Source organism: Salmo salar, chromosome ssa24, assembly GCF_905237065.1.
Source record: "Salmo salar chromosome ssa24, Ssal_v3.1, whole genome shotgun sequence".
Taxonomy (NCBI): domain Eukaryota; kingdom Metazoa; phylum Chordata; class Actinopteri; order Salmoniformes; family Salmonidae; genus Salmo; species Salmo salar.
This window is the reverse complement of record NC_059465.1, coordinates 1695423-1708783: the sequence shown is the minus strand read 5'-3', so window position 1 is coordinate 1708783 and position 13361 is coordinate 1695423. Positions and strand designations below refer to the sequence as shown.

The 13361-nt window shown below is 43.9% G+C and overlaps 1 protein-coding gene across 3 annotated transcripts in view; it reads right to left on the bottom strand.

Moving 5' to 3' along the window:
* The window catches only part of LOC106584901 (kremen protein 1), a 125263-nt gene that overhangs the window by 47036 nt on the left and 64866 nt on the right, over positions 1-13361 (bottom strand). For all 3 annotated transcript variants that reach the window (XM_014170565.2, XM_014170566.2, XM_014170564.2), the window contains exon 3: positions 2481-2572. In XM_014170565.2, coding sequence (XP_014026040.1) covers positions 2481-2572 — 92 coding nt within the window. The remainder of the gene's footprint in view (positions 1-2480; positions 2573-13361) is intronic.

The following is a 13361-nucleotide window of genomic DNA, read 5'->3' as shown; positions in this document are numbered from 1 at the left end:
TACTTGGCCACATCAACCCCTGATGTCAGGCTTCAATTAATTTCTTTCCAACTCTCTTTCTCCTTCTAGCCTCTTTTGACCTCACCCTTTCACAAACCCCTCCAACTCACAAGGCATGCAATACGCTTGACCTCATCTTTACTAGAGGCTGTTTGCCTACTAAACTCACTGCAACCCCCCGCCTGGTCTCTGATCATTACTTTGTTTCCTTTTCTGTCTCCCTTTCCTCCAACCCTAGCCCCTCAGCCCCTACCCAGATGGTCATGCGCCATCGCAATCTTTGCTCTCTCTCGCCTACCAATCTCCCCTCTTCTATTCTCTCCCTTCTGGTAAATCCTGTCTCTGCCTCTTCGACCCTACTGATTCTGCCACTTTGACCCTACTCTTCTCCCTTTCCGCATCTTATGACTCGCACTGTCCCCTTTCTCGCTCGGCCCTCCCTTCCTGCTCCGTGACTGAGTGACTCATTGTGAGCCTACAGAACAGGGTTGCCGGCAGCTGAGCAGAAATAGAGGAAAAATAAACGTACAGAGGACCAAACATCCTTTCACTCTCTACATTTTCTTCCTTTGTATCTGCTGCTAAAGCCACTTTCTATCACTCTAAATATCACTCTCCTCCACCCCTCCCTCCTCCCTCTTTGCGGATTACTTCCTCAACCACTTTGAAAAGAACGTTGACGACATCCGCTCCTCATTCACTTAGCCTATTGAGTCCACTGGTCCCACTCACACAGAACTACCGTACTCCTTGACCTGAAATCCTGCGACTAGTGAGGTCTGGCCGTCCAACAACCTGCCCGCTCAACCCCATTCCCTCCCTTCACCAGACCATCACTGGAGACCTTCTCCCATTCCTCACTTCCCTCATCAACTCATCCCTGAACACTGGTGGCGACACACATCTCTGCGTACCTGGCAGATATCTCAGCTTAGACGTCGGCCCACAACATCAAACTCAACCCGACAAGATTGAGCTGCTCTTCCTACCGGGAAAGGCCTGCCCGCTCCATCACGGTTGACAACTCCACAGTGTTGCCCACCCGGAGTGCAAAGAACCTTGGCGTGACTCTGGACAAAACCCTGTCATTCTCTGCAAACATCAAAGCAGTGACTCGCTCCTGCAGCATGCTTTACAACATCCGTAGAGTACAACCCTACCTCACATAGGAAGCGACACAGGTCATACTCCAGGCCCTTGTCATCTCCTGTCTGGACTACGGCAACTCGCTGTTGGCTGGGCTCCCCGCTTGTGCCATCATATCCCTGCAACTTATGCATAACGCTGCAGCCCGCCTGGTTTTCAATCTTCCGAAGTTCTCCCATGTCAATCCGCTACTCCGCACAATCCACTGGTTTCCAGCTGAAGCTCGCATCCACTACAAGATGGTGCTTGCCTACAGAACAGCAAGAGGAACTGCCCCTCCCTACCTTCAGGCTATGCTCAAACCCTACACCCCAACCTGAGCACTCTGTTCCGCCACCTCTGGTCTCTTGGCTCTCCCACCCCTACGGGAGGGCAGCTCTCGCTCAGCCCAGTCCAAGCTCATCTCTGTCCTCGCACCCCAATGGTGGAACCAGCTTCCCCCTGAAGATAAGACAGCAGAGTCCCTGCCCATCTTCCCGAAAGCACCTGAAACCCTACCTCTTCAAAGAGTATCTTAAATAATCCCCCTCCTCACCTCGACCCCCCCCCACTCTGACTGTGCTGATAGCTACTTTATTGATGAAAAGTGTACTTACTATGTCCCACCTAGCTATCTTACACACACACACAGAAAAAGACACACACACACACACACACACACACACACACACACACACACACACACACACACACACACACACACACACACACACACACACACACACACACACACACACACACACACACACACACACACAGGGATACAAATGGAGACACACACACATGCATAGACATACATACGTGTTAACATGCACAGAAATACTCACAAACGTATGTATACACACACAAATCACATGCACACACAGTAACACACCAACATACGGTAAGTAGTGAAACACACACAGTGTGACTGACTGACTGACTGACAGTTCATATCGAACAGACAGGCCCAGACATAGCAGGGCTGGTGATGAGAGGCAATTAGGCACATTCTTCAGGATGATAATAGCTCAGTAAAACCCTGCTGACGACCTATAAACATTTTCATAACTACTGTATCTATCTGTCCGAAACGAGAGACCGGGAGATGAACAGATGATCAAGCAAATGGTACAGTGCCTCCGGGCTTCAGGTCAGCCAGGGTGTAATACAGGAACACAGGGCGTTAACTCCATGATTCTGATACACAGACACACCCATGCGTTCAGGCACGAATGCACACACACACACACACACACACACACACACACACACACACACACACACACACACACACACACACACACACACAGAGAAAAAGACACACACACACACACACACACACAGCCACTTACTCTGACAGGTGGAGATGTCACAGTATCTCCAGTAGATTCCTTCTTCATGGTCAGCGATGTAACACCACGGCTGGACGTCACCATCAGGGTTCCTGGAAGGAGGGATGAAGAGAGAGAAGGGAGAAGGAGGGGAAATAAGGGGGAGAAAACACAAATAAAAAGAGGTTATCGACCCAAAAACTGGAAACTGAATATTGAATAAAATATTGCGGGAGAGTCGATTTTGAGATTTTGTCTGTCTGTGGTGCAAATGATCATCTCCCTACTGCAACAACCCCACTAGGCGCTAGCTCGTCGCTTTGCTCTGTTTGTTATGTTAGCCTGTGTTCTGGTCCTCAGTGGCCTGACCATGCATGTCCAGCAGACCCCGGCCTAGACAGTGGGCTCTCAGACAGGCAGACAGTGGCCTAAAGGAACGTGGGGTCTTTGTTGTGGTTGAGACAGACAACTGTCCTGGGGCGAGAATGGAGCAGGGCCTTTTGTCTGAAGGGGCCACGGTCATTTGAACCGCCACTCTGCACTTTTAACCCGTCAAACCTGACAGCCTGGCCCCTTTTGTCCCCCGTGGCGCTTTGGCTGTTTTGGTTTCACTGACGGGAAGGGAGGGAGAACATACACACATCCAGACAGGGCCTTTGAGCAACTGTTAGTTTCTGTGAACTGTCTATACTGTCTGTGTGCTTTGTTCAATTAATTTTACTACTTCTCTTACCCTTTATAAGGGGTTTAATGAAGAGTTTGAAAAGGGTTTATAAGAAGGTTATAAACTGTTAATTACGTAATAAATAGCTACATAGACACCCTTTGGAGCACATATCCCAGTGTGTGGATTAGGCTTGGGCGGTATCCAGATTGTCATACCATAACGTACCGACCTTGCACTGAACACAAGGGGCGCTATTTTCAAACCCCACTGATCCTCTGTAATCTGAAGGTTAACAAAGCTAACAAGTACATCTCAAATCCCATAGAGAATGCTAACTAAATGCTAACTAAATGCTAACGAGCGCATTGCCAACATTTTATGCAGTGTCTGCACAACCTCACGACATTTAGCACATTTTAGAAATGTTACTTAATAGATATAAGATACCTTGCGAATGGTGCACAACAGTGAGTGACTCACAAGACTCCGGTCTCTCGTTGTTGTGTGCTTGTAAACAAACACCAAGAGCTTGGGGACTACCGGTAAGTTGTATAATTAAAAATTATGTGACAGGTGAAATGAAGAACGCAATCTTCTTTATCTCCTAACTTATTGCACAAGTTGACTGCATGTGTTTAACTTAAGTAGCTACAAATATTCAAATGTATAAAATAAACGTCAACAAAATTGTTTCAACGATATTGACGGTAATGAAAAACCATCCCGTGGCTATTTCCAGATACCCAGGTATACGGTATATACTGTCCGGTATACCGCCAAAGCCTAGTGTGGAGCCTTTTTTTCAATAAGGTGCACAGGGCAACAAAAAACCCATCCTAGGTCAACGGAGGAAGGATCTTCTTTAGGAGCATTACTGTTGTCCTTTTCTCAGCTCTGACTGTAATTGCCCGGGACCTATTCTCTTCTTTTCTATTCTCTTTTGACGTTCTTCATTGTAAAAAAGCCCGGGGCCTCAGCTATCCCATTTCAGCCCTATTGTGGGGGAAATGCGGAAGGGCGTTTCCATTCCTTTTCTTCTCCTATAAAAAACACTTTCCAGGGTCTCTTCCTCTCCTTTCACAGGGCAGAAAAAGGTTTTTGAGCAAGATGTCGTTTCAGGAACAGAGGATTGTTTTTGTTCGTAAGGGGAAGCTTTAACCTAGGGATGGGGTTGAAGTCGAGCTATGTACTATGGACATTTGGATCTTTTTTTTTCCTCCGTTAGGAGAAAATAATCCCTCTCTTCCTCCTAACCGTGGACTCGTCTCCCAAATGGCAGCCTATTCCCTATATAGTGCACGACTTTTGACCCGATTCAAAAGTAGTTCACTATGTAGGTAATAAGGTGCCATTTAGCACTCTATCTGACTATGCAGCCATATATTCTTTCTCGTATCTCATACCCTAAATATGAAACCCCGGAATTGTTTTCATTTCCATTATTTCCATGTAAATTTAGTGTAAAGTGCAGCCTGCCACGCACACAGGAAACACAGTACTTGTTTTCCACTCGGATTGGGACACTCTAGTCCAGGGTTGTGAAACTCATTCCATGGAGGGCCTAGTGTCTGCAGGTGTTAAGTTTTTCCTTTCAATTAAGCCAAAGACAACCAAGTGTGTGGAGTTCCTTACTAATTAGTGACCTGAATTCATCAATCAAGTACAAGGGAGGAGCGAAAACCCGCAGACACTCGACCCTCCGTGGAATGAGTGTGTCACGTGCTCTAGCCTGATCTTCTCCATTATCTCTATGGTAATACACCCAGTCTCTGGGGCTGTTGGGGCTGACACCTGTTTGTCTGGGTGGAGGGGATACTATGATGACGGTAAAGATAGAGAGGTAGCTAGGTTCAAATCTCTAGGGAACAAACACAAGTTACACGCAAATGTACAAACGCACATGCACGCAAATAGAAACACGCACACATAAGCGCACACACACACACTACTCTACACCAATGCACTCACACAAACACACATTGGACCTGTCAAACTGCTCTATATGATATGAGGTTATCCATCACCTATAGTCAATAATCTAATTAACCTAATCACAGCCTCAGGAGGGCATCATCCTGAACACACACATCACTTGCTTAGACACACACACACACACACACACACACACACACACACACACACACACACACACACACACACACACAACCGGTAGCTTTGATCAACAAACGTTCAGTTTTCTGGCCCTGTCTCTGGCCCTGAACCCCCTGTGATGGAGGGAGGGAGGGGGTGGAGGTGAGGAGAGGGGTGAATGAATGGGTAAACCCACATGAAAGAGGAGAGGCATTATCCCCAACCTCGAGGTGTGGAGGTGAGAGGGGACATGGAGGATGGAGAGGACAGGTGGAGAATGGGCTGTGGTAGGGAGAGAAAATCCATAATTTTAACCTTTTAGTACAGAGAAAGACCGCTGCCTAAGTGGAGATGCTCTGGCTCTGATATAGTAGCTCTAGGGGCGTATGGATTTGGTGTGTGTGTGTGTGTGTGTGTAGTGTAGTGTGGGGGGGCTGGCAGGAGGGGGGGTGTACTGTGTTTGTGTCTGTGTTTAACTCCTCTGTTTTAGCTAGCTGCTAGGCAGTGTTTTAACTGGGCAGTGTGGCTTACATCTGAGAACAGAGAAAAACAGCTGTTCCCCGCTGGCCGCTGTTCAAAAGACTTTTCTTTAATAACCATTTTCCAAGTAACCCTAATCATAAAATGTATGATAAACTTAAAAATATCTGGCACGGCATAGCCATAAAAAGCTCTGAATCGTCAACATCAGAGAGGAGAAAACCTGCAATGCTGAGCAGCATAGAGCTGGGCTGGAAATAACATGCTTTTCTGTGTGAGGCGGTCGGTCTGTTCACCCAGGACTCATGCTATTAGCAAGCCACTAGCCTGCGGTTCAGAGCTGGGTTCAAACACTATTTGAAATAATGTGCTTGTTTGAGCTTGCCTGTTGCATTGGAACCAATAGAAGAGTCCTACAGCTGCAAACCCCACACATCTGTGACTCAGACTAAAGCAAATGCTGAAGGTATTTTAAATTGTATTAGCGTAGTATTTGGCCACTCACTGAAGCCACAGAGAAAATATGATAGTTGAAAACCCCTTCGTAAAATCACAGTGTAAAACTGCTGAAGAGGGTTTGAGAGGCTTGTTTGGTTTAGGTTTTGAGGTCAGGAGAGGATCAGAGGCTGACTGTCAATTTCCCTCGAGAGCAAAGAGATAGACAGAGAGGAGAGAGTGAGTGAGTGAGTGAGTGAGTGAGTGAGTGAGTGAGTGAGTGAGCGAGAGAAAGAGAGCGAGAGAGAGAGAGTTCCAAATAGTGACAGGGGTTGGCTTTCATTTGAGTGATAGATTCACTGTCAAATCCGTGTATTAGTTTGTGGCCAGCGACTTTTACACAGAGAGTGCCACAAATTGTCTGTGCCATTTCAATTTGAAAATGACAACGGCGTTATAAGTCCTGGCTGTGACGGACTATACACAGCCCCAATCTGATGTAATTCCACAAAATGTTATGTGGTGAAATTGCAAGCTTGTGAAATGTAACACGTTTTGTCCACCATAGGAAATTAGCGTAATATATGTCACAAATATGTCACATTAATTATATATTTGAATATATGATGATAGTAAACATAGCACACTCAAATATTTTTACAGCAATTACTTCTATTTCTTCATACTTTAGCAATGGAGAGAGTTTAAAAATGCTCCTAAGCACAATTTCTCCAGGCGCTCTAGACTAGAGCTCTCCGTGGTCATCTCTGACTGTGGTCACAAAAAAAGCCCATGGCATTTATTGTAAGAGTAGAGGTGTAAACCCCGGTGTCATGGCTAAATTCCCAACCTGGCCCCATTCCATCATGGCCACCTAATCATCCTCCTCTTTCCTAATTGGCATATATCACTCCTCATCTCTCCACCTGAAAGCTGATGTGTGGTGAGCATCCTGTCACAAAAATGGTTGCCGTGCATCATCCAGGTGGGTGCCGCACATTTGTGGTGGATAAGGTGAGTTTCCCCCTACTATGCAAAGCACTTTGAATACCTCAGTTGGTAGAAAAGCGCTATATAAATATAATCAATTATTTATTATTATTATTATTATTAGAGCGTCCAAAGGGTCTGTGCAGCAGGCTGAATGTTTGATGTCCCTTCTTATGATAACCGTCTTCTGGTAGATGTAAAGGCTTTCCCAAATACCTTCTCAATTACCTACAAAGTTACTTATGCCTACCTGGTAAACTGATATCATGATAATTTGCATCAATCCAGTGGCAATGTGTTTACCAAACTCTGCAATTACATGTGCCTAGTTGAATTAAAGGGTATCTACAGTACAACATACAATGACATTGTAGACGATTCTGTGCTTCCAACTTTGTGGCAACAGTTTGGGGAAGTCCCTTTCCTGTTTCAGCATGACAATGCCCCCATGCACAAAGCGATGTCCATACAAATATGGTTTGTCGAGATCGGTGTGTAAGAACTTGACTGGGAACTTGACACAGAGCCCTGACCTCAGCACCTTTGGGATGAATTGGAACGCGAACTGGGAGCCAGGCCTAATCACCCAACCTCACTAATGCTTGTGGCTGAATGGAAGCAAGTCCCCGTAGCAATGTTCCAACATCTAGTAGAAAGCATTCCCAGAAGAGTGGAGGCTGTTATTGCAGCAAAGGGGGACCGACTCCATATTAATTTGGAATGAGATGTTCGACGAGCAGGTGTCCACATACTTTTGTTCATGTACTGTATGTTTAACACTGTGCTAGCCTATACAGTGCATTGGGAAAGTAGTTAGACCCCTTGGCTTTTTTCACATTTTGTTACGTTACAGCCGTATTCTAAAATGTATTAAATAGTTTTTTCCCTCATCAATCTACACACAACACCCCATAATGACAAAGCAAAAACTGTTTTTTTTTATGTTTGCTAAATTATAAAAAATAAAAACGGAAATATCACCTTAACTTTGTTGCAGCACCTTTGGCAGCGATTACAGCCTCAAGTCTTCTTGGGTATGACGCTACAAGTGTCGCTGCACAGCTATTTTCAGGTCTCTCCAGAGATGTTTGATAGGGCTCAAGTCCGGACTCTGGCTGGCCACTCAATGACATTCAATGACATTGACTGGCCACTCAATGACACTGGCTGGCCACTCAATGACATTCAGAGACTTGTCCCGAAGCCACTCCTGTGTTTTCTTGGATGTGTGCTTAGGGTCATTGTCCTGTTAGAAGGTGAACCTTTGCCCCAGTCTGATGTCCTGAGCGCTCTGGAGCAGGTTTTCATCAAGGTTCTCTCTGTCCTTTGCTCCGTTCATCTTTGCCTCCGTCCTGACTAGTCTCCCAGTCGCTGAAAAACATCCCCACAGCATGATGCTGCCACCACCATGCTTCACCGTAGGGATGTGCCAGGTTTCCTCCAGGCGTGAGGCTTGGCATTCAAGCCAAAGAGTTTAATCTTTGTTTCATCAGACCACAGAATCTTGTTTCTCATGGTCTGAGAGTCCTTTAGGTGCCTTTTGGCAAACTCCAAGCGGCTGTCATGTGCCTTTTACTGAGGAGTGGCTTCCGTCTGGCCACTCTACCATAAAGGCCTGATTGGTGGAGTGCTGCAGAGATGGTTGTCCTTCTGGAAGGTTCTCCCATCTCCACAGAGGAACTCTAGAGCTCTGTCAGTGTGACCATCAGGTTCTTGGTCACCTCCCTGACCAAGGCCCTTCTCCCCCGATTGCTAAATTTTGCCGGGCGGCCAGCTCTAGGAAGAGCTGGTGGTTCCAAACTTCTTCCATTTAAGAAATGATGGATCCCACTGTGTTCTTGGGGACATTTAATGCCGCAGAAATGTTTTGGTATCCTTCCCAGATCTGTGATCCTGTCTCGGAGCTCTACGGATAATTCCATCGACTTCATGGCTTGGTTTTTGCTCTGACATGCACTGTCAACTGTATAGACAGGTGTATACCTTTCCAAATCATGTTCAATCAATTGAATTTACCACAGATGGACTCCAATCAAGTTGTAGAAATATCTCAAGGATGATCAATGGAAACAGGATGCACCTGAGCTCATTTTTTAGTTCCATAGCAAATGGTTTGAATACTTATGTAAATGTAAGGTATTTCTGTTTTTTATTTTTAATACATTTGCAAAAATGTCTAAAAACCTGTTTTCTCTTTGTCATTATAGGCTGTTGTGTGTAGACTGATGAAACAAATTGAATAAGGGTGTAGCATAACAACATGTGGAAAATGTCTAAGGGTCTGAATATTTTCTGAATGCACAAACATACACTGAACAAAAATATAAATGCTGCAACATGTAAAGTGTTGGTCCCATGTTTCATGAGCTGAAATAAAACGTCCTGCAAATGTTCCATACCCAAAATAAAAATCTTATTTTGCTCATATTTTGTGCAGAAATGTGTTTATATCCCTGTTAGTGAGCATTTCTCCTTTCCCAAGATAATCCATCCACCTGACAGGTGTGTATCAATAAACTGATTCAATAACCTGACAGGTGTGTATCATATCAGTAATCTGATTAAACAGCATGATCATTACATAGGTGCCCCTTGTGCTGGAGACATTAAAAGGCCACTCTAAAATGTGCAGTTTTGTCACACAACACAATGCCACAGATGTCTCAAGTTTTGAGGGAGCGTGCAATTAGCATGCTAAATGCAGGAATGTCCAACAGAGCTGTTGCCAGAAAATGTAATGTTACATTTCTCTACCATAAGCCGATTCATTTTTAGAGAATTTGGCAGCACGTCTAACCGGCCTCACACCCGTAGACCATGTGTAACCACACGAGTCCAGGACCTCCACATGCGGCTTCTTCCCCTGCGGGATCTTCTGAGAACAGCCACCCAAACAGCTGATAAAACTGTGGGTTTGCACAATGGAATAATTACATTTTTTTTCTTTGTTTATTGATTTTCAACACCAGCATTTACAACATAATTGCACTTGTAAGTTATTTGGTAATATAAAACAACACATCAAAGACAACAATACAGCAAAACAAAGAGAGAGACTAATAAAAAAAATAAAAAGACTAGAAAAAATATATATTTTGATACAATTGTTACAGGTCAACTAGCACAGATACAGTCTTTAACATCCGAGATGTTGTGTATACACATACCAGGCCTCTTACTTCACCAATATATAAATATACACCACTCTGGAACTGCAGGGAAATGTAGTTGTTTAACATAAGAAAAGAAGGGAGCCCACATTGCATAGAATTTGTCTATAGACCCATTGAATGTGTGTTAAATTTTTTCCAACTTTATGCAATTCAAAACGGATTTAATCCAAAGAGCATGAGAAGGGGGTGGAGGATTTTCATCTAAGTAAAATTAATCGTCTCGCTAACAAAGTGACGAAGGCAATTACATCCTTATTCATTTTGGTCAATTGTATTGTGGGTAAGGAAACCCAAAAATAATGCAATAAAAGGGTCTGGCTCGAGCTGTGTGCCGCTTAATTCTGAGAGTGTGCTAAAGATGTCTTTCCAGAAACCAACAAGAGATGGGCAACACCAAAACATGTGTACATGATTAGCAGGAGACTGGTTACATCGTACACAATTAGGGTTCACATCCTTGTAAATCTTGGATAATCTTGCTTTGGTCCAGTGGGCCCTATGAATGAGTTTGAATTGAATGAGACCGTGTCGAGCGCAAATAGAAGAGGTATCTACCTTTTTGAGTGCCCCTTCCCATAGTTCATCAGATATTTCCTCACCCAGTTCCTCCTCCCATGAGGAATTAATATTGTTTAATGAGGTGGTTTGTAGTGAGCAAATTTGACTATAGATTACTGACAAGGGCCTTTCAGAGTAGGAAGTGGGATAAGAAATGTGTCAAACTGTGTTTCACCAGGAAGGGTGGGGAATCGGGGCCCTATGCTGTGGACATAACTCCGGACTCCGAACCTAAAGAAATGATGTCTGGGGAGACCAAATTTAGCTGATAATTGTTCAAACGTACTAAATGTATTGTTAATATAGAGTTCTCTGAATCTTTTAATACTGAGACTATGTTGAGAAAGCACCATCAACCATAGATGTGGGAAAAGCTGGGTTTGAGGCTACCGGAGCAAAAGAAGAGCTTGTCTGAAACCCAAAGTGGCGCCTAAATTGATTCCAGATCTTCAATGTTGTTTTGACACATATATTTTTGGTGAAGGAGGAGTCAGGGCCTGTAACGGAGGAGTGAGCGAGGGAAGACAATGATGGCGGTATAGATGAGGCGGCCTCCATCTCTAGCCAAATTGGGGATGGGAATATCTCTCTGCTCTGTAACCAGTACTGAATGATACTAAGGTTAGCGGCCCAATAATAGAATCTGAAATCCGGTAGAGCTAGACCGCCATCTGGTTTGGGCCTCTGCAAAAGCTGTTTTCGTATCGTAGGGGGCTTTTTGTCCCATATAAAAGGTAGAATTAGGCCGTCAATGTTTTTGAAAAATGTATTGGGAAGAAAAATCGGTAGGCACTGATAGAGATATAAGAATTAGGGAGAGTATTAATTTTAATATAATTACTTCTTGCGACTAAGGAGAGGTGTAGCAAAGACCAGCGTTCCAAATCGTCCTTAGTACAGGTTAGAAGAGGAGCAAAGTTGGCTTGAAAAAGGTTTTCAAATCTGATTGTGACATGTACCCCGAGATAAATAAAACTACTGTGAGCAATTTTAAATGGCAAGTTATGTAAAGATTCAGTTTATACCCTGATAGGTGACCGAAGGATGTGAAAGTAGCAAGTGCAGCAGGAACAGAAACAGAAAGGTTGGATGTGTATAATAATAAATCATCTGCATATAAAGACATTTTGTGTTCGTGTCTGTATCTGACTATACCTTTGATGGGGTTGGAGCGAAGTGCTATTGCAAGTGGTTCTATGGCGAGGGCAAACAGTAAGGGACTTAAAGGGCAACCCTGGCGTGTCGATTGTTGCAAAGGGAAGCAGTCTGATTGAGTGTTATTCGTCCTGACAGAGGCTTGAGGGGATGAGTACAGAAGTCTTATCCAAGTCATGAATTTGGAGCCAAAGCCGAATTTATTTAGAGTGTAAAAAGGTATTTCCATTCCACCCGGTCAAATGCTTTCTCCACATCCAGGGATATAATGGCTTCAGAGGCATTGGCGACAGAAGGATTATATATAATATTAAATAATCATCGAAGATTGAAGAATGAGTGTTTAATAAATCCTGTTAAATCCGGAGAGATAATTGATGGGAGGACTGTTTCCAGACGCATTGCCAGAAGTTTGGCTAGAATTTTATAGTCAACATTTAGCAGGCTAATTGGACGGTATGATACACAGTCAAGAGGGTCTTAGTGTTTTTAAAGAATAAGACAAATGGTTGCCTGAGCGAGAGTCTGTGGGAGAGCACCATTTACAAATGCTTCATTGTACATTTCAATTAGAATAGGGGCTATTTTGGAGATAAACTTTTTATAAAACTCTGCCGAGTAGCCGTCAGGCCCTGAGCTTCTCCCAGATTGAAGGGATTTGACAGCATTACACAATTCTTCAACAGTGATCGGCTGCTCTATTTTTTTAACCAAATCCCGGCTGACAGAAGGCACAGCAAGTGAGTGGAAGAAATCATCCAATTGCAATGTATCTGCTTTACTTTCAGAAGTATATAAAGACTGGTAAAATCTCTTGAACTCATCATTGATCCCCCTAGGGTCTAATGATATCCCAGACGATGTACGAATTTTAGGAATCTGGTGCGATGATGATAGTTGACGTACTGGCTTTATTTCCTTGTTCATAGTAAGTGCTCCTAGACTTGACAAGCAGTTCAGTAACCTGGTCTGTTAATAATGTGTCATATTCTGCTTGCAAAGTTAAATATTCCTTATAAATATCCGGAGATGGTGAAATGGCATAAATGTTATCTAATTGGGCAATACAGCGTGTTAACATAGATAGACTATCCTTTTTCAGTTTGTTCTCATGTGCAGTGTAGGAAATAATTTCACCTCTGATATAAGCTTTCAAAGTATCCGAGAGAGTAGACGCAGAGATGTTTGGGATTCTATTTGTACTCGTGAAAAAGTCGATTTGACCCAAAACAAAATTGACAGTGTTCATTACTGAGCAGTTGAGTATTTAGCCGCCAAGGCAGTCGCAGATTGTCAACAGATTGAAAGACTACTTCCATAGTAACAGGGGCGTGGTCAGATACAACAATTTGA